We start from the raw sequence: 18399 nt of genomic DNA, 5'->3' as shown, positions 1-18399 counted from the left end.
ATATGAGGCATTAGTAGTACTTTCTAAAACTAATATTAATGCAACAATGGCTTTAAAATTCTGTTAGAAATGTCTCTTGCACAGAAACCAACCAAAATTGTAGGAAAGGTGTAAATACAATTCATTTGTCAACTCATTTTTTACTACACGAAAGGCTATGTGAACTTTATGCATATGTTGCTCCCCACTAGCACTAACAGAATGACCTGGGAGACTCCAGGGCTGTTGCAGTTGTAGTAGAACATGTGATTCTTTTCATTTCCCATTGACAGACGTTCTGAAAATTTGTAAGACTGTAAAACCCTTTAAAAATCACTTTTAAATAATCTTTCAAGCTAGGTGATGGGTATATAGGGATTCATTCTATTGGTCTCCTCTGTTCCATATTTTTAATAACTTCTAAAACTCACTTTATTTTTACTTTTAGCATGCAAGGTTATATAAGGATCATAACAACTCCCTGTTTAGTGAGGTAAAATTACATCAAGGAAAAATTTTTAAATTTCCCCTTTTATAAAAAAGTCACATATAGGAAGTTATGTATACCTACCATATCTCTGGAATAACATTCAAGAGATTGAGAAAGTGACTGCTGCAGGGGGAGAGAATTAGGTCACTGGAGGACAGAGATAGGTTCACTTTCATTGTATATTCTTTTGTGCCATTTGAATTTTTTTTTTAAGATTTTATTTATTTATTTGACAGAGAGAGATCACAGTAGGCAGAGAGGCAGGCAGAGAGAGGGGAAGGGAAGCAGGCCCCTGCTGAGCAGAGAGCCCGATGCGGGACTCGATCCCAGGACTCTGAGATCATGACCTGAGCCGAAGGCAGTGGCTTAACCCACTGAGCCACCCAGGCGCCCTACCATTTGAATTTTATACTATATGCATGTGTTAACTATTAAAAAATGAAATTTAATTTTTAAAAAATCTTGCCTTTAAAGTTAGGGAGAATATATAAGAAGGAGAAATATGTGGAGAAATATGTTAGTAAACTCAGACTACTAAGCATTCATGAATCCAATTTAATATTCAGACATTGATATAAACTAATCTTATTAGCAGGAATGATGAGTCTTTATTTATATATTACATGATTTGAAATGGCAATCTTTTCCTTGTTAGCAGGGAAAAAAAATGTTAACTGATGATATTTCCTTGATTTCTAGTTGAGATCAGTTGCTCAAAACTCATTTTCTACATAATCATTACTTTTTTTTTTTTTTTTTTTTTAGGGATTTGCTAGTGTACAAAAGAACAGCAGGTGCCAAAGATTTACTAAAAATGTATGGGAACTATGACACTGAGAAAAGTCTAGCCATACTGACACATATTTTTTCTACCATTTGGGAAAAGACTACTGGGTTTTGGGTGAATGTCATGGTCATTCATGGGGAGAGATTTTTAAATCTCCTCTTGACACCCCATCCCCACATTGCCTTGGGAAGGTCATTGCTTTCCCCAGGGGAAGAAACTGGCAGCAACTGGTTAACCATCTGCTGTCAACTGAGTAAGTTTGGAACAGCACAGAAGTCCCTTTACAGTAAGGAGCTGATGAAAATAGGTGCATGCTGCCCCTTTGGGTATTTGCTCTGCTACCATTCCTCCAGCAACCATCAGTGCTGGTGGACTGAAAACATCAAGAGATTGCCTTTTCTTGGGTTGCCTCTTTTTAGGAATTTAAAGTGGGAGGGAGGGGTGGTGTTCTAATTAGAGGATGACCTAGTATAGTGACAGCAAATGGAAACGACCAAGGTTGGTTTTACAGGATCTGACACTCTCTAGCCTGACCATCATTTTCTTTCCTTTAAATTCACTGGGAGGCTCACAAGCCAGACCCTAGTTTTTACATTTTGCCTCTATAGGGCTGTTGATTCCCCTTGGGGAACATGACCTATTAAGATAATCTAGACAGACACTGTAAAGAAAGACAACAAAATTAAAAACATATGCTGTGTGAGGCTGAATAATTAAACTGATACTCCAAGAATTTAAAATAAGCACAAAAAAACACCCTCAAAGACACAGAAAGTATTAATATGAAGTAAGAAGACAGCCCTACAATTATAGTGAAACAATATATAAAAATTAAAGGCTTATGGAAAGAAATATTTTTCATTTGTAATATTAAATCTAGGTTATTAATATAAGTCATAAGTACTATAAATAACTCTATATACAAAGGCCCACTTTGAACCTTAAAAATCTTATATCGAAACATATTACTCTCAAAAGATTAACTGGACTTCCTGCAGACTTGATGTAACAATAGGATCCAGAAGACAATGGAATAATATCTTCCAAGTATAAAGGTAAATAACCATGAACTAAGAATTCTATACCCAACTCTACTTTCACCCATTAGAGTGAAGGCAATTTAAAGACATTTCAAACAAAAGTAAAGTGAAGCATTAGCTACTCCTAAACTCTCATGGGAAGAACAATTTAACAACATGTCATAGTCCATTACATTGGTGACCCTATTTTATTGGTCTTCCACTATGCACATCCCTGTACAGTCCCCTCCTTGTGAATGTGGGCTGGCTTTGAGATTAGCTTTAACCAATAAGATATAGCAAAAGTAATACTGCCAGTTCCAGAAATAAACCTTGAGAAAGCCTTTCAGCTTCTGTTTCTGAAATTTTGGGAGCCCTGAACTGCTATGTAAGAAGTTCAGCTACCCTTAAATGGAGGGACCACATGTAGAAAGAAGGGCCTGGCCATTGAAGACTCCTTGCTGAGCCCAGTCCTCAGATGACCTTCCTAGTGAATACAGTCACCCAAGTGTTCACCACTAAGACCAGCCAAAGAACTGCCCAGCTGAGCCCAGCCCAGATTACAAAATCATGAGCAAATAAAGTGATAATTGTTTTTGAAGCAACGGAATTTTGGGGTGACTTGTTATGCAATTAAGAAACAGAAATACTTCAGAAATAAATCAATTAAATCAATTAAAATGAATTATCTTTTATTTTTTTTTTTAAAGATTTTATTTATTTATTTATTTATTTTTTTATTTTTTTTATTTTTTTTTTTCCCCAATTTATTTATTTTCAGAAAAACAGTATTCATTATTTTTTCACCACACCCAGTGCTCCATGCAAGCTGTGCCCTCTATAATACCCACCACCTGGTACCCCAACCTCCCACCCCCCCGCCACTTCAAACCCCTCAGACTGTTTTTCAGAGTCCATAGTCTCTCATGGTTCACCTCCCCTTCCAATTTACCCAAATTCCCTACTACTCTCTAACGCCCCTTGTCCTCCATGCTATTGGTTACGCTCCACAAATGAGTGAAACCATATGATAATTGACTCTCTCTGCTTGACTGATTTCACTCAGCATAATCTCTTCCAGTCCCGTCCATGTTGCTACAAAAGTTGGATATTCTCTTTTAAATAGTGATCCAGGGGCATGTGGGTGGCTCAGTCGGTTAAGTGTCTGCGTTCTGCTTTGATCATGATCCAGCTCCTGGGATCAAGCCCTGTGTTGAGCTCCCTGCTCATGGGGAGCCTGCTTTTCCCTCCCCTCCCCACTAGTACTCTTTCTCACTCTCTCTCTCTCTCTCAAATAAATAGAATCTAAATACATACATACATATACACATACATACATAGTGATCTAGAACCTCCCAGAGTCTCAAAAATAATAACTTAAAAAAAAAAACCATGTCTTTATGGGTACAAATAAAGGAAATAAAAAGAATACAAATCTGAGCTATTAGAGAATTTCTTTACCCCAACATATTTGTTAAAATTAGACATTACTACCACATTAATTTATGCAAATATATGAGATTTTTAAAGGAGCCCACAATAGTGAAGAACATTTAAGTAGGAAAACATCAAAGAAGATATTCAATTTCTTAGTGGTTATTCTACTTCAGAATTCAAGTTGAACCCAAAGTAATTACTTAAAAGAAGCCTTGTTTTATGAGGATTACAAAACATAAGGCAAAGTCCATGAAGAATGTTTGAAATCCACTCTCTGTTTCTTGGAAACTTGATCTAATTAAAATAGAAATTTTCTAAACAGGGATACACCAAACAAGTTGGTGTCTAGCCATCTATATTTTACCAACAAAGCCAGAATTTATTCAAACACACAACTTGATCTTTATTGGTGGGAACTCAGCAACTTTTACTTTGGGAAATTTTCTTAACTTTTTGTGTGTTAGTCTACTTAAAAAACATTCATCTGTAATATTTTTCTAGCAGATACTCCATTCTTCTAGGTAGCAATTATTTTGATCTTATATAAAAGTAATATAAAAAATAATGGTATAGATTTTCAAAATACAGTGAAAAAACTTGAGCATAATTCTAGCAAGAAATCATTATGATGCTACACCTTGGTGCAAAAGAAACAACACTAACGCCTACTTCAGAAAATTTTTTTCATGATTATAATCTGATTTTGTAATTCAAGAAAACATTAAGATATCAAGTCATTGATAAAAACTGCAACTTTTATTTAAGTAGGACTCTCCTCACAAATTAGATCAGCCTTTCCAATTTATAAAGTTTTATGATATAAAACCCACAGTGAACCCTTATTCTTATAGCAGCTCAGGATATGATGGAGCCCAACCATTTGTTGAAGTGACCGTGGATGGCAGCCAGGAAATTGTGTGGTGGTACAAGAATAAAGGGCACTTTCATTATCAGCACAAAATGACATTGCTGAAATGCCAAAGACCGGGCGTAATTAAGTGGGCTGATGGAACAGAATGACCAGATGACGACTTTAATTGGTATGATGCATGTTTACATCCACAGTTTTGAAGTCTGTATGTATATGCACATATATATACATATATGTAAAATCTGGAATATACAAACTAGTATATATATACATATTTTTAAAATGTTATGCTCAAATATTTCCTCTTTAAAACCCTTTTCACTAGTATCCAAACATCATCCAAAATATGAATAAATTGCAGACCTATATTGTGTTGTGTATGTTTGTTTAATTACATTATGTTTTTAATCTGTTGGATAGATCTGGGCATCGTTCTAGAACCTGGGATATAATAATGAATTTGGCAATGAGAAACACAATAAAAGAGAGACAGAGACAGAGGAGGAGGAGGGGGAGGTGTGGGTGAAGGGGGAAGGAGGGCGAGGAAGGAAAAAGTGAGACTTCCACACTTGGTTTCCAAAGCTAAATTCCAGCTAAAGACCTAGCATAATACAATGCAATTATTAATAATAAAAATAGCTTCCATTTGTTGTGTCCTTTGTACCAAGCACTGTGGTAGGCAACTTTACATATTTTTTATTTCTCCTCACAGTCCTGCAAAGTAGGGAGTATTATTTGCACTTCTTGAATTGAGGAAATAAAATGATGAAATTTAAGTAATGAGCCTAGGGATCAAACCACTAAAAGTGCTAAGACAGTATTACATTCTACAGGGAGGGAACATTGATGGTGAGAAGGTGACCATGATTTCCAGTTAAACACGACAAATTCAACATGTGCATTTCCCCCACCCCCTCCCAAAACATGGGTATAATGATGGTAAATACCTTAAAAAGCTTAAATCCTTGGGAAAATAGAGAACTAAATGAAAGCAAAGATACTAACAAATTTGGAAACCAGAAAGCAGATGGTTAAATGGCAATGAACTTGAGTAGACCACAAAAAAAACCTGGAAGCTAAGTGCTTTTGGGGATGGGTTGGGGTCCCAGGAGGGCTCAAAAAATGGAGGCATCTGACAGATATGGAACAGGAAACATGGAACAAGGTGAAGAGCCAACAGAGGATTATTGGAGAAATTCCCAGATCTTTTGTTCCCCACTCCAGACGGAGGTTTGGAGTATTCCACTCTGGGAAAATAGATCGGCTCAATAGAGCAGACCTATAGGCATTGATGTTGAGGGTGTGGAGTGGGTGGTCTCTTAGGAAATGGCTGGGCCTTGCCTGGTCATCCTAGAACAAAGCCCAGCCCTCTGTTCTCATCTTCTACCGTGTCCCATACGAACTGGAGTAGAAGCAACCACTCCTTATGAGAAAGAACTGGGATCTGACTGGTTACTTAACCAAAAAAGTTAAAAAAAAGAATATTATATATACTAAACTTAGATACGTTATTCTAATCAGTTCAGTCTTCAAATTTTTATTGGAATGCCAATGCATTTCCTTTGTGGAAATATCCACTGATTAGAATTGTACTGTGTGTTTCTTGTGGGAACCACACCCCTAATGTATCCTTTATAGTTTCTTTAAAACAGAACGAAAATTTAAAGATACATCTGAAATTATATGACTAAAGAATCCAAGATTTAAAAAATTCACTCCAGCTCCTCTTTTATAATGATTTTGTCCACACCTAATTAGCACTTTTAAAAGTCAGTGACTTTTAGGGGCACCTGGGTGGCTCAGTCAGTTAAGTGTCCAATTCTTGATTTTGGCTCAGGTCATGATCTCACAGTGGTGAGATCAAGCCCTACATCTACTTGTCCCTCTTCCTCTGCTCCTCCACCTGCTTGTGTTCTGTCTCCCCGCCACAATAGATAAATGGAGTCTTTTTTTAAAAAAAGTTAAACCACCTTTTGGCAAGACTTTCCAAAGTATTCAACTTTGACTGTATCCTAGAAACTCTCTTAATACTCAGATTTTAATTTATAAGAATAAGTAGATTATGGAAATATAGTACCAAGTACACAGGCATGAGTCATTTTGGAAATAACCATGACTTTCAGAGAACATTCTCTGCCTCCTTGACCTGAGTTAAATACCCTTCTTTTTTTTCTAATTAAATTTTTTAAATCTTTTTATAAACATATAATGTATTTTTATCCCCAGGTGTACAGGTCTGTGAATCGCCAGGTTTACACACTTCACAGCACTCACCATAGCACAAACCCTCCCCAATGTCCATTAACCCAACCCGTCTCTTTTGATGCCCCTCCCCCCAGCAACCCTCAGTTTGTTTTATGAGATTGAGGGTCGCTTATGGTTTGTCTCCCTTCCAATCCCATCTTCTTTCATTTTTTCTTTTCCTATCCCCCAAATCCCCCATGTTGCATCGCCACTTCCTCATATCAGGGAGATCATATGATAGTTGTCTTTATCTGATTGACTTATTTCGCTAAGCATAATACGCTGTAGTTCCATACATGTCGTCACAAATGGCAAGATTTCATTTCTTTTGATGGCTGCATAGTATTCCATTGTATATATATCCCACATCTTCTTTATCCATTCATCTGTTGATGGACATCTGGGTTCTTTCCATAGTTTAGCTATTGTGGACATTGCTGCTATAAACATTCGGGTGCACGTGCCCCTTTGGATCACTACGTTTGTATCTTTAGGGTAAATACCCAGTAGTGCAATTGCTGGGTCATAGGATAGCTCTATTTTCAACTTTCTGAGGAATCTCTATGCTGTTTTCCAGAGTGGTTGCACCAGCTTGCATTCGCACCAACAGTGTAGGAGGGTTTGCCTTTCTCTGCATGCTCACCAGCATCTGTCATTTCCTGACTTGTTAATTTTAGCCATTCTGACTGGTATAAGGTAGTATCTCATTGTAGTTTGGATTTGTATTTTCCTGATGCCGAGTGATGTGGAGCACTTTTTCATGTGTCTGTTGGCCATCTGGATGTCTTCTTAGCAGAAATGTCTGTTCATGTCCTCTGCCCATTTCTTGATTGGATTATTTGTTCTTTGGGTGTTGAGTTTGCTAAGTTCTTTATAGAATTTGGACACTAGCCCTTTATCCGATATGTCGTTTGCAAATATCTTCTCCCATTCTGTCAGTTGTCTTTGGTTTTGTTAACTGTTTCCTTTGCTGTGCAAAAGCTTTTGATCTTGATGAAATCCCAGTGGTTCATTTTTGCCCTTGCTTCACTTGACTTTGGCGATGTTCCTAGGAAGAAGTTGCTGCAGCTGAGATCGAAGAGGTTGCTGCCTATGGTCTCCTCAAAAATTTTGATGGATTCCTTTCTCACATTGAGGTCCTTCATCCATTTTGAGTCTATTTTTGTGTGTGGTGTAAGGAAATGGTCCAGTTTCATTTTTCTGCATGTGGCTGTCCAATTTTCCCAACACCATTTATTGAAGAGACTGTCTTCTTTCCATTGGACATTCTTTCTTGCTTTGTCAAAGATTAGTTGACCATAGAGTTGAGGGTCTATTTCTGGGCTTTCTATTCGGTTCCATTGATCTATGTGTCTGTTTTTGTGCCAGTACCATACTGTCTTGATGGTGACAGCTTTGTAATAGAGCTTGAAGTCTGGAATTGTGATGCCACCATCTTTGGCTTTCTTTTTCAATATTCCTTTGGCTATTTGAGGTCTTTTCTGGTTCCATATACATTTTAGGATTATTTGTTCCATTTCTTTGAAAAAAAAATGAATGGGATTTTGATAGGGATTGCATTAAATGTGTAGAATGCTTTAGATAGCATAGACATTTTCACAATATTTGTTCTTCCAATCCATGAGCATGGAACATTTTTCCATTTCTTTGTGTCTTCCTCAATTTCTTTCATGAGTACTTTATAGTTTTCTGAGTATAGATTCTTAGCCTCTTTGGTTAGGTTTATTCCTAGGTATCTTATGGTTTTGTGCGCAATTGTAAATGGGACTGACTCCTTAATTTCTCTTTCTTCAGTCTTGCTGTTGGTGTACAGAAATACAACTGATTTCTGTGCATTGATTTTATATCCTGACACTTTACTGAATGCCTATACAAGTTCTAGCAGTTTTGGAGTGAAGCCTTTTGGGTTTTCCACATATAGTATCATATCATCTGTGAAGAGTGATAGTTTGACTTCTTTGCCAATTTGGATGCCTTTAATTTCCTTTTGTTGTCTGATTGCTGAGGCTAGGACTTCTAGTACTATGTTGAATAGCAGTGGTGATAATGGACATCCCTGCCATGTTCCTGACCTTAGTGGAAAAGTTTTCAGTTTTTCTCCATTGAGAATGATATTTGCGGTGGGTTTTTCATAGATGGCTTTGATGATATTGAGTTATGTGCCCTCTCTCCCTACACTTTGAAGAGTTTTGATCAGGAAGGGATGCTGTACTTTGTCAAATGCTATTCAGCATCTATTGAGAGTATCATATGGTTCTTGTTCTTTCTTTTATTGATGTGTTGTATCACATCGATTGATTTGCGGATGTTGAACCAAACTTGCAGTCCTGGAATAAATCCCACTTGGTCGTGGTGAATAATCTTTTTAATGTACTGTTGGATCCTATTGTCTAGTATTTTGGTGAGAATTTTCACATCTGTGTTCATCAAGGATTTTGGTCTGTCATTCTCTTTTTTGATGGGATCCTTGTCTGGTTTTGGGATCAAGGTGATGCTGGCCTCATAAAATGAGTTTGGAAGTTTTCCTTCCATTTATATTTTTAGGAACAGTTTCAGGAGAGTAAGAATTAATTCTTCTTTAAATGTTTGGTAGAATTCCCCTGGGAAGCCATCTGGCCCTGGGCTTTTGTTTGTTTGGAGATTTTTGATGACTGTTTCAATCTCCTTACTGGTTATGGGTCTGCTCAGGCTTTCTGTTTCTTCCTGGTTCAGTTGTGGTAGTTAATATGTCTCTAGGAATGCATTCATTTCTTCCAGATTGTCAAATTTGTTGGCATAGAGTTGCTCATAGTATGTTCTTATAATTGTTTGTATTTCTTTGGTGTTGGTAGTGATCCCTCTTCTTTCATTCTTGATTTTATTTATTTGGGTCCTTTCTCTTTTCTTTTTGATAAGTCTGGCCAGGGGTTTATCAATCTTATTAATTCTTTCAAAGAACTATCTCCTAGTTTTGTTGATTTGTTCTATTGTATTTTTGGTTTCTATGTCACTGATTTCTGCTCTGATATTTATGATTTCTCTTCTCCTGCTGGGTTTAGGCTTTCTTTGTTGTTCTTTCTCCAGCTCCTTTAGGAGTAGGGTGAGGTTATGTATTTGAGACCTTTCTTGTTTCTTAAGAAAGGCTTGTATTGCTATGTATTTTCCTCTCAGGACTGCCTTTGCTGTGTCCCACAGATTTTGCACCGTTGTGTTTTCATTATCATTTGTTTCCATGAAATTTTTCAATTCTTCTTTAATTTCCTGGTTGACCCATTCATTCTTTAGAAGGATGCTGTTTAGTCTCCATATATTGGGTTCTTTCCAGCTTTCCTCTTGTGATTGAGTTCTAGCTTCAGAGCATTGTGGTCTGAAAATATGCAGAGAATGATCCCAATCTTTTGATACCAGTTGAGACCTGATTTAGGACCCAGGATGTGATCTATTCTGGAGAATGTTCCATGTGCACTAGAGAAGAATGTGTATTCTGTTGCTTTGGGATGAAATGTTCTGAATATATCTGTGATGTCCATCTGGTCCAGTGTGTCATTTAAGGCCTTTATTTCCTTGTTGATCTTTTGCTTCGATGATCTGTCCATTTCACTGAGGGGAGTGTTAAAGTCCCGGGCTATTATTGTATTATTGATGTGTTCTTTTGACTTTGTTATTAATTGGTTTATATAGTTGGCTGCTCCCATGTTAGGGCATAGATATTTAAAATTGTTAGATCTTCTTGCTGGACAGACCCTTTGAGTATGATATAGTGTCCTTCCTCATCTCTTATTATGGTCTTTGGCTTAATATCTAATTGATCTGATATAAGGATTGCCACCCCAGCTTTCTTCTGATGTCCATTAGCGTGGTAAATTGTTTTCTACCCCCTCACTTTAAATCGGGAGGTGTCTTTGAGTCTAAAATGAGTTTCTTTTTTTTTTTTAAAGATTTTATTTTTTTATTTATTTGAGAGAGAGACAGTGAGAGAGAGCATGAGCGAGGAGAAGGTCAGAGGGAGAAGCAGACGCCCCATGGAGCTGGGAGCCCGATGCGGGACTCAATCCCAGGACTCCGGGATCATGACCTGAGCTGAAGGCAGTCGTCCAACCAACTGAGCCACCCAGGCGTCCCTAAAATGAGTTTCTTGTAGGCAGCATATTGATGGGTTTTGTTTTGTTATCCATTCTGATACCCTGTGTCTTTTGATTGGGGCATTGAGCCCATTAACATTCAGGGTAACTATTGAGAGATATGAATTTAGTGCCATTGTATTGCCTGTAAGGTGACTGTTACTGTATATTGTCTCTGTTCCTTTCTGATCTACTACTTTTAAGGTTTCTCTTTGCTTAGAAGACCCCTTTGAATATTTCCTGTAGAGCTGGTTTGCTGTTTGCAAATTCTTTCAGTTTTTGTTTGTCCTGGAAGTTTTTTTATCTCTCCTTCTATTTTCAGTGATAGCCTAGCTGGATATAGTATTCTTGGCTGCATGTTTTTCTCGTTTAGTGCTCTGAATAGATCATGCCAGTTCTTTCTGGCCTGCCAGATCTCTGTGAATAACTCTGCTGCCAATCTAATATTTTTACCATTGTATGTTACAGACTTCTTTACCTGGGCTGCTTTCAGGATTCTCTCTTTGTTGCTAAGACTTGTAAATTTTACTATTAGGTGATGGGGTGTGGACCTATTCTTATTGATTTTGAGGGGGATTCTCTGCACTTCCTGAATTTTGATGCTTGTTCCCTTTGTCATATTAGGGAAAATCTCTACAATAATTCTCTCCAGTATACCTTCTGCTCCCCTCTTTTCTTCTTCTTCTGGAATCCCAGTTATTCTAATGTTGTTTTGTCTTATGGTGTCACTTATCTCTCGAATTCCCTCCTCGTGGTCCAGTGTTTGTCTCTTGTTTGCTCAGCTTCTTTATTCTTTGTCATTTGGTCTTCTATATCACTAATGCTTTCTTCTGCCTCATTTATCCTAGCAGTGAGAGCCTCCATTTTTGATTGCACCTCATTAATAGATTTTTTTATTTCAACTTGGTTAGATTTTAGTTCTTTTATTTCTCCAGAAAGGGCTTTTATCTCTTCAGAGAGGGTTCCTCTAATATCTTCCATGCCTTTTTCGAGCCCGGCTAGAACCTTGAGAATCGTCATTCTGAACTCTGACATATTACTGATGTCCATATTGATTAGGTCCCTAGACTTCGGTATTGCCTCCGTTCTTTTTTTTGTGGTGAGTTTTTCTACCTTGTCATTTTGTCCAGATAAGAATATATGAAGGAGCAAATAAAATACTAAAACGGTGTCAAAGACCCTAGGAAAATGCAGTTTAACCAAATCAGAAGAGACCCCAAATCATGGGGGGGGGGGGGGAGAAAGGGGATAAAAAGAAGTTCAGAAAAAAAAAATTAAAAACAGAAAACACAAATAAGAAAAAGAACTATATATATATATTAGACTGGTGACTAAAACACTCACTTAATTTTGGGAGTATTTTGGTCTCTTAGTAGAAACTACCTCCCAAAATTTTAAAGAATGAAAAACATATATAAGGGTAAACACAATGAAGGGATGGAATATGCCTATAAAGATGAAAAAAAATGTTTTTAATTTCTAAAAAATTAGTTGATAAAGTAAGTTGGTTGGGAGAATAAAGAAAAAGAAAATGGAGAGAATTTGCTCCAGCTGGAGAGTAGAACAATCCTGGAGCTAGATTTAGGGTAGATTTTGATCTATTAGAAGAAGTTGTACCCCAAATTTTTTAGCAGAAAAAACCCTATGTGTATACAAAAAATAAAGTTAGATACAATGAAGGATAAAGTATGACTATAATAATGAAGGTTCAAAAAAGATTATATTATTTATTTTTATGAAAAATATTAAGGTAAACTAGTTAAAAAACATTAAAAGAGGAATGGGTAAAAGTTTTAAAATATTTAGAAGAAGAAGAAGAAAAAATTAAATTAACTGCAAGACTAAAGAATCATGGGGAGAAAGCCATGAATTCCATGCTTTGCTTTCTTCTCCTCTAGAATTCCACTGTTCTCCTTGGTAAGTGAACTTGGTCTTGGCTGGATTTCTTGTTGATCTTCTGGGGGAGGGGCCTGTTGTAGTGATTCTCAAGTGTCTTTGCCCCACGTGGAATTGCACTGCTCTTACCATGGGCCAGGCTAAGTAATACCTTGGGTTCGCTTTCGGGAGCTATTGTTCCCTGAATGCTTTCTGTAGAGTTCCGGAGGGCGGGAATGAAAATGGCGGCCTTCCAATCTCTGGCCCGGAAGACCCGAGAGTTTGGGGGCTCCACTCTTCAGTGTGACCTCAGAGAAAAGCTCTCAATCACTCCTTTCTCCCTGGCCTCTGGCCATGCTCCAAGCTCACCCAGCCTGTGACCAGTGCAAGGTAACCCCGAGTTGAGAGCTCACTCCTTGGCTCCATCTCTGTAGCCAGCTTCCCCGCTCTAATACCTGTGAGCTCTGCAACACTCAGACACCCCTGATCTTTCTGTGACCCTGTGGGACCTGGGGCCACGCTGACCCCACATGGGTTCCATCCCGGTTTAGCCTCTGGAGCGATGTTGCTCAGTGGAGCAGACTATTAAAAGTCCTGATTTTGTGCTCTGTTGCTCTGCCGCTTGCCGGGAGCTGGCCCCTCCCCCCGCGGTCTATCTTCTGGTCGCTTTGGATTCATTTCTCTGCTGTCCTACCTTTCAGAAAGTGGTCAATTTTCTGTTTCTAGAATTGTTGCTCTTCTTCTCTTTGGTCTCCTGTTGGATTTGTAGATGTTTGCAATGGTTTGATAAGCTATCTAGCTGATCTCCTGCTACCTGATGTAGTCTCAGCCTGCTACTTCTCCGCCATCTTGACTCCTCCCCCACTGAGTTAAATACCCTTCTTGAAATGCCCTCTTATGATACCATGAGCAACAGGACATATTCTATAGATTAAACAGGATCATGTAGGCCATGGTGAGGAATTTGAAATTGACTCGACAAACAATGAGAAGTAATTCATCTAATGGAAGAAAGTGATATCATTTGTATTTTTAAAAGATCCTTCTAACAATGGTGTGGAAAACATATTTTGGAGGAGAAAGAGAGAAAGCAGGCTAACAGGAGCTGTACAACATTAGTAAGAAGACATGGAGTATATTTTGGAGAAATTGGTGTCAAGATTTGTTGATGGGGGGCGCCTGGGTGGCTTGGTGGGTTAGGCCGCTGCCTTCGGCTCAGGTCATGATCTCAGGGTCCTGGGATCGAGTCCCGCATTGGGCTCTCTGCTCGGCGGGGAGCCTGCTTCCTCCTCTCCCTCTGCCTGCCTCTCTGCCTACTTGTGATCTCTGTCAAATGAATAAATAAAATCTTTAAAAAAAAAAAAAAAAAGATTTGTTGATGGATTGGATATAAAAGGTAGAGTTCTGGAATGTCTTCTAGACTATCAAAACTTGAGGGGGAATAGAAGTGACATTTACTGAGAAGAGGAAAATGGCAGAGTACAGGTTTGAATGCGGTTATTCAAAGGAGATTAGCTTTCCAAGAAAAGATGGTAGGTAGGTGGCTGGATGGGAGTTCAATCCTCAGCAAAGAGGACAGGGCTAGAGAGATAAATTCGTTCCTTTGACTTCAACCTTAAACTTCTATTCCTTGTTTCATCTCCTTTGGGTAGTATTTCTTCAGTACTCATGCTAAATAAAGATATTAGCACCCTTCTTTCTACTTCCCATCTTCTGTCAACTCTTGATATACTTTTCTTGTTAAGACTCATAACATAATCCTATAAACACATTTAAAATTTCCATACTATATCTGTGTAATGCTAAAAGCTAAAAACTATGAAATAACATTTATAATATAATTATATGAATTTTGTTCACTTAAGGGCCAAATATTGTGCTGGGACTACATTTCTTTCTCAGTGGGTCCAAAGCCTGGTGCCACCTGAAGAACAATGGTTCTAGTATTTGTGTTCAATTAATCCTCTTTTCTAAGTCAAAAAAATTTTCCCTGGAAATTTTGAAGACATAACTCCGTTGTGCTTTTGTATCAGCACTGCTTGATTCCATACGGATCCTTATTTCTTAGTGACTAATTTTTCTTTCTCTTTATGGAAACTTACAGAATCTTCTTTTTATGATTGTTGCTTTGCAATTTCATAATGATATATAGGCTGTATCTTTTGTCCCTTCACACTTGGAAGCACTCAGTAGACTCCTTTAATGCCTCTCTCTTATATTGGGAAACTTTCTTATTATTCTAGAGGCTGTGTAGAATACTGGTTTTTATTGGAGGTAGACCGAGTTCAAATACCAGTTGTTTGCTGTGTAGCTTTGGGGAAGTTATTCAAACTCTGTGCTTGCTTTCTTTTCTGAAACATGAGAGTATTAATAATATCACCATTCTAATATATTCCTTACAATTGGACTGAGAATTGAATGGGTAATATTTAGAAAGTTCCATAAAATGCCGGGCAAATACTATGTGCTCAATAAATGTTATGTGTTGCTAATTATCTCTGCTTTTAGTTTTATTCCTTGCTTTTCTGGAGCTCCAGAAAAGTTGGACCTCCCAGACTGATTCTCCACTTTGCCTTTATCTCTCAGTTTTTTGTTGTTGCTGCTGCTGTTGTTTTATGTTCTATGATGTTTCCTTGACTTTACCCTCCAAACATTAAAAAAATGATAACTTGGCCTAATTGTAATCTTTGGCTGTACATTCATAAACTAAGAATAGGATAAGAGATCAGCTGGAATTATCAGAAAACATAACTGATGTGGTTAGTTGACTTCCTGGTGAGGCACTGAGCTCCACTAGTCTTAACGTTGGCATCAAATAGAATGTTCACGACTGGAGTGGTTCTTTAAAAGACAGACTTTCCAGTCGCCCTTGAATTCTCCCCTTGGATTAATTCTTGCCTTTTGCTTTGCCTGCTGACTGAGCCTCCAGCTACCCTGGGGTTTTGTCAGACAGATTGACTCTGTGCTCTTTCCCTCTGTCTTTTCTAGGCTATGGCTTCTTTGTTTTCTGTAATCCATCAACAAATTTTCATTCCTTCCCACTCTGCAGAAAGTTCTTCCATTCTCCTCATCTTTGTGGGTTGATTGGTTTACTCTTACCTAATAGAGTATGGGTGGTGGTGGATTTAGATGTCTATGTTCAGTCTACCATCCTGAATCAGACTTCATTACCTTTCTAAAGGAGAGACCATGTTACAGATCATCTAACAGTCCTCTTCATTAACTACCACACTTAAAGTGGAAAGCATGCTGAGTATTACCATTTTCTAATGTTCTGATCTTCAACCTAGTTGCCCTTTGTATCCTTAACTAGACTGGCCAGATCACAGAGACCTGAAGGCTAAAATTAAGTAAGGGACTGGTGACTGCTAAAACCAATCCTTGGTTGTCTACTGTCATGTTCAGAAAATTATCTGAAGTTTAACTTATGAACTTTTATATGTAGTGATGACCAGAACGGGTACTCAATAAATACGTTTTTGTTTTGACGTGATTGTGTACTTCTTTAAGACCTGCGAAAGTCTACCCCAGCCCTAAAGATGACTAGGACATGTGGTAGGAAACATATAAGAGCTGACTGAATGTGAAAAAGTTTATTATAATAACATGGTCAGGTAAATAACTTTGAGATCTGACAATGTTTTAACAGTCCACGTAGCAGTATTTCCTACATTGTTTTGTGGGATACCAGTCATGTGAAAATCTAGAAAAAGGGTGAGGTGGTCAGTAGTGGGGAAAACATAACATTCTTTATTCTTCCTTTTGGAACACATTATGCTTGTGCTTATAGTAAGGGTTTTAAGAGTTCTGTGGCTTAAAAAGATCTGTTTAGTTTTATAAATTCAGTTCTCAGAAAACTTATTTGAGCACTTCCCTCTTTTTTTGAACATCACAAGGAATTAGTGTCCCTCAGAGTACACTTAGAAAAATCCTGTCTACAATTTTAGTAGTTCTTAAAATGTGGTGTCAACAATAGCAGAATGCTACTAAGTATATGACTTGGAGGCCGATGTTATCATGATCAGGCCAATTTTTATTATTGTTAATATGTTTGGAGATAAGCTGTCCACCAAGAAGGGATAAAGAACAAACATGTCAAGGGCTGCATTGGTTGTATGTATATTTTCAACTCCTATAGAGAAATAATTTTCTCAGGAGGGGCCAGTACATCGAATACACCTTAATTTGATAGCAGTAACCTGAGAGAATGGGAAAGAGGTTTTATCAGAGGTAACCTTACCTATTCCACAAGAAGGCTTTTGCAACTTGCTGTGTTTGACTGGCAAAACCAATGGACATGCTGGCTTTTGAAAGTCACTCCTCTGGGTGCTTTTAGTGTCATAAGGTGGTTGGAAGGGATGCTCCAGTCTTTTACCATGTGACCACCAGTCACCCTTTATGGGAAAAAAAATTGGAAACACAGAATTGAATACTATAGAACATTTTCATATACTGCTTGGTATCTCTGAATGTTCCATTTCGATTCAGTAAGTTATTGGGTATTCTAGTACTAAAATGGAATCCTAAAATCTAGGAATAAGTATATTTTTATAAAGACTGAATTTTTTGAAAAGGTACTTAAAAGTGAATTATCATATATTTTTAGCAAAATAAAGCTGCTAAATTCTTAAACTACTTCCTGTCAACAGATGGAATGGTAAAAATCAACTAATTATATTTCTATATTTTGTACTACCATTTTATTTTATATATATATATATGTATATATGGCTCAATTTAATGTAAAAATTATGTTCTATACTTTTCATTATGAAAATACAAATAATGTATTATCATCTAATATGGCAGTTTTCATAGTTTTCCATCCATGATCCACACCATGAAATAGATTTTGCCATGCAAGAACACACAATGTGTAAAAGTACATAAAACACAAAGTTTCACAATATTTATTCTTACTACATGCAGTGCACTTGACTATTTTTCTATTTTATCATCTGTCTCTTCTATTCCATTTCATAAAGCTAGTTGCAGCCCACATTGTTTTATAACCTGTTAGTACCTCAGTTTGAAAAATTTTGTTCTGGGGCGCCTGGGTGGCTCAGTGGTTAAGCTCCTGCCTTTGGCTCAGGTCATGATCTCAGGCTCCTGGGATTGAGCCCTGCATCAGGCTCTCTGCTCAGCAGGGAGCTTGCTTCCTCCTCTCTCTCTCTGCCTGCCTCTCTGCCTGCTTGTGATCTCTCTCTGTCAAATAAATAAATAAAATCTTTAAAAAAAAAAAGAAAAGAAAAATTTTGTTCTAAGGGAAAATATCTCCACTGTTACTGAATTTTTGATGGTAAAACCTAACTTAAGTATCCAGGAATGGGAGAACTAATAGATTCTCCCCGAGGACATATTAGACTCTGATCTCTTAGAAGTTGTGAAAAGAGTGAGGGGAAACTTACTCAGCTTAATTCTAAATAAACACTTTTTTTAAAAAATCTAGTTGATCAGGTGGACTTAAGACACCTTGGGAAGAGAAACTGTGATACCTGGGAATTCTTGGATATTATTAGACAATGAAAGTAACTTTGGGTATAATCACACACCTACTTTGGGCTTTGAGGAGAGATGGGGTTTTTAAAAAAATCAGC

General features: G+C 37.5%; 1 protein-coding gene across 1 annotated transcript in view; it reads right to left on the bottom strand.

Moving 5' to 3' along the window:
• C8H2orf73 (chromosome 8 C2orf73 homolog) overlaps nucleotides 1–18399 on the bottom strand; it is a 37248-nt gene that overhangs the window by 1614 nt on the left and 17235 nt on the right. The window contains exon 3 of the mRNA XM_044263954.1: nucleotides 17043–17196. Coding sequence (XP_044119889.1) covers nucleotides 17043–17196 — 154 coding nt within the window. The remainder of the gene's footprint in view (nucleotides 1–17042; nucleotides 17197–18399) is intronic.

This window comes from Neovison vison, chromosome 8, assembly GCF_020171115.1.
Source record: "Neovison vison isolate M4711 chromosome 8, ASM_NN_V1, whole genome shotgun sequence".
In the NCBI taxonomy this organism is placed as follows: domain Eukaryota; kingdom Metazoa; phylum Chordata; class Mammalia; order Carnivora; family Mustelidae; genus Neogale; species Neogale vison.
The sequence above is the reverse complement of the archived record's forward strand: the minus strand, read 5'-3'. Positions and strand labels throughout refer to the sequence as shown.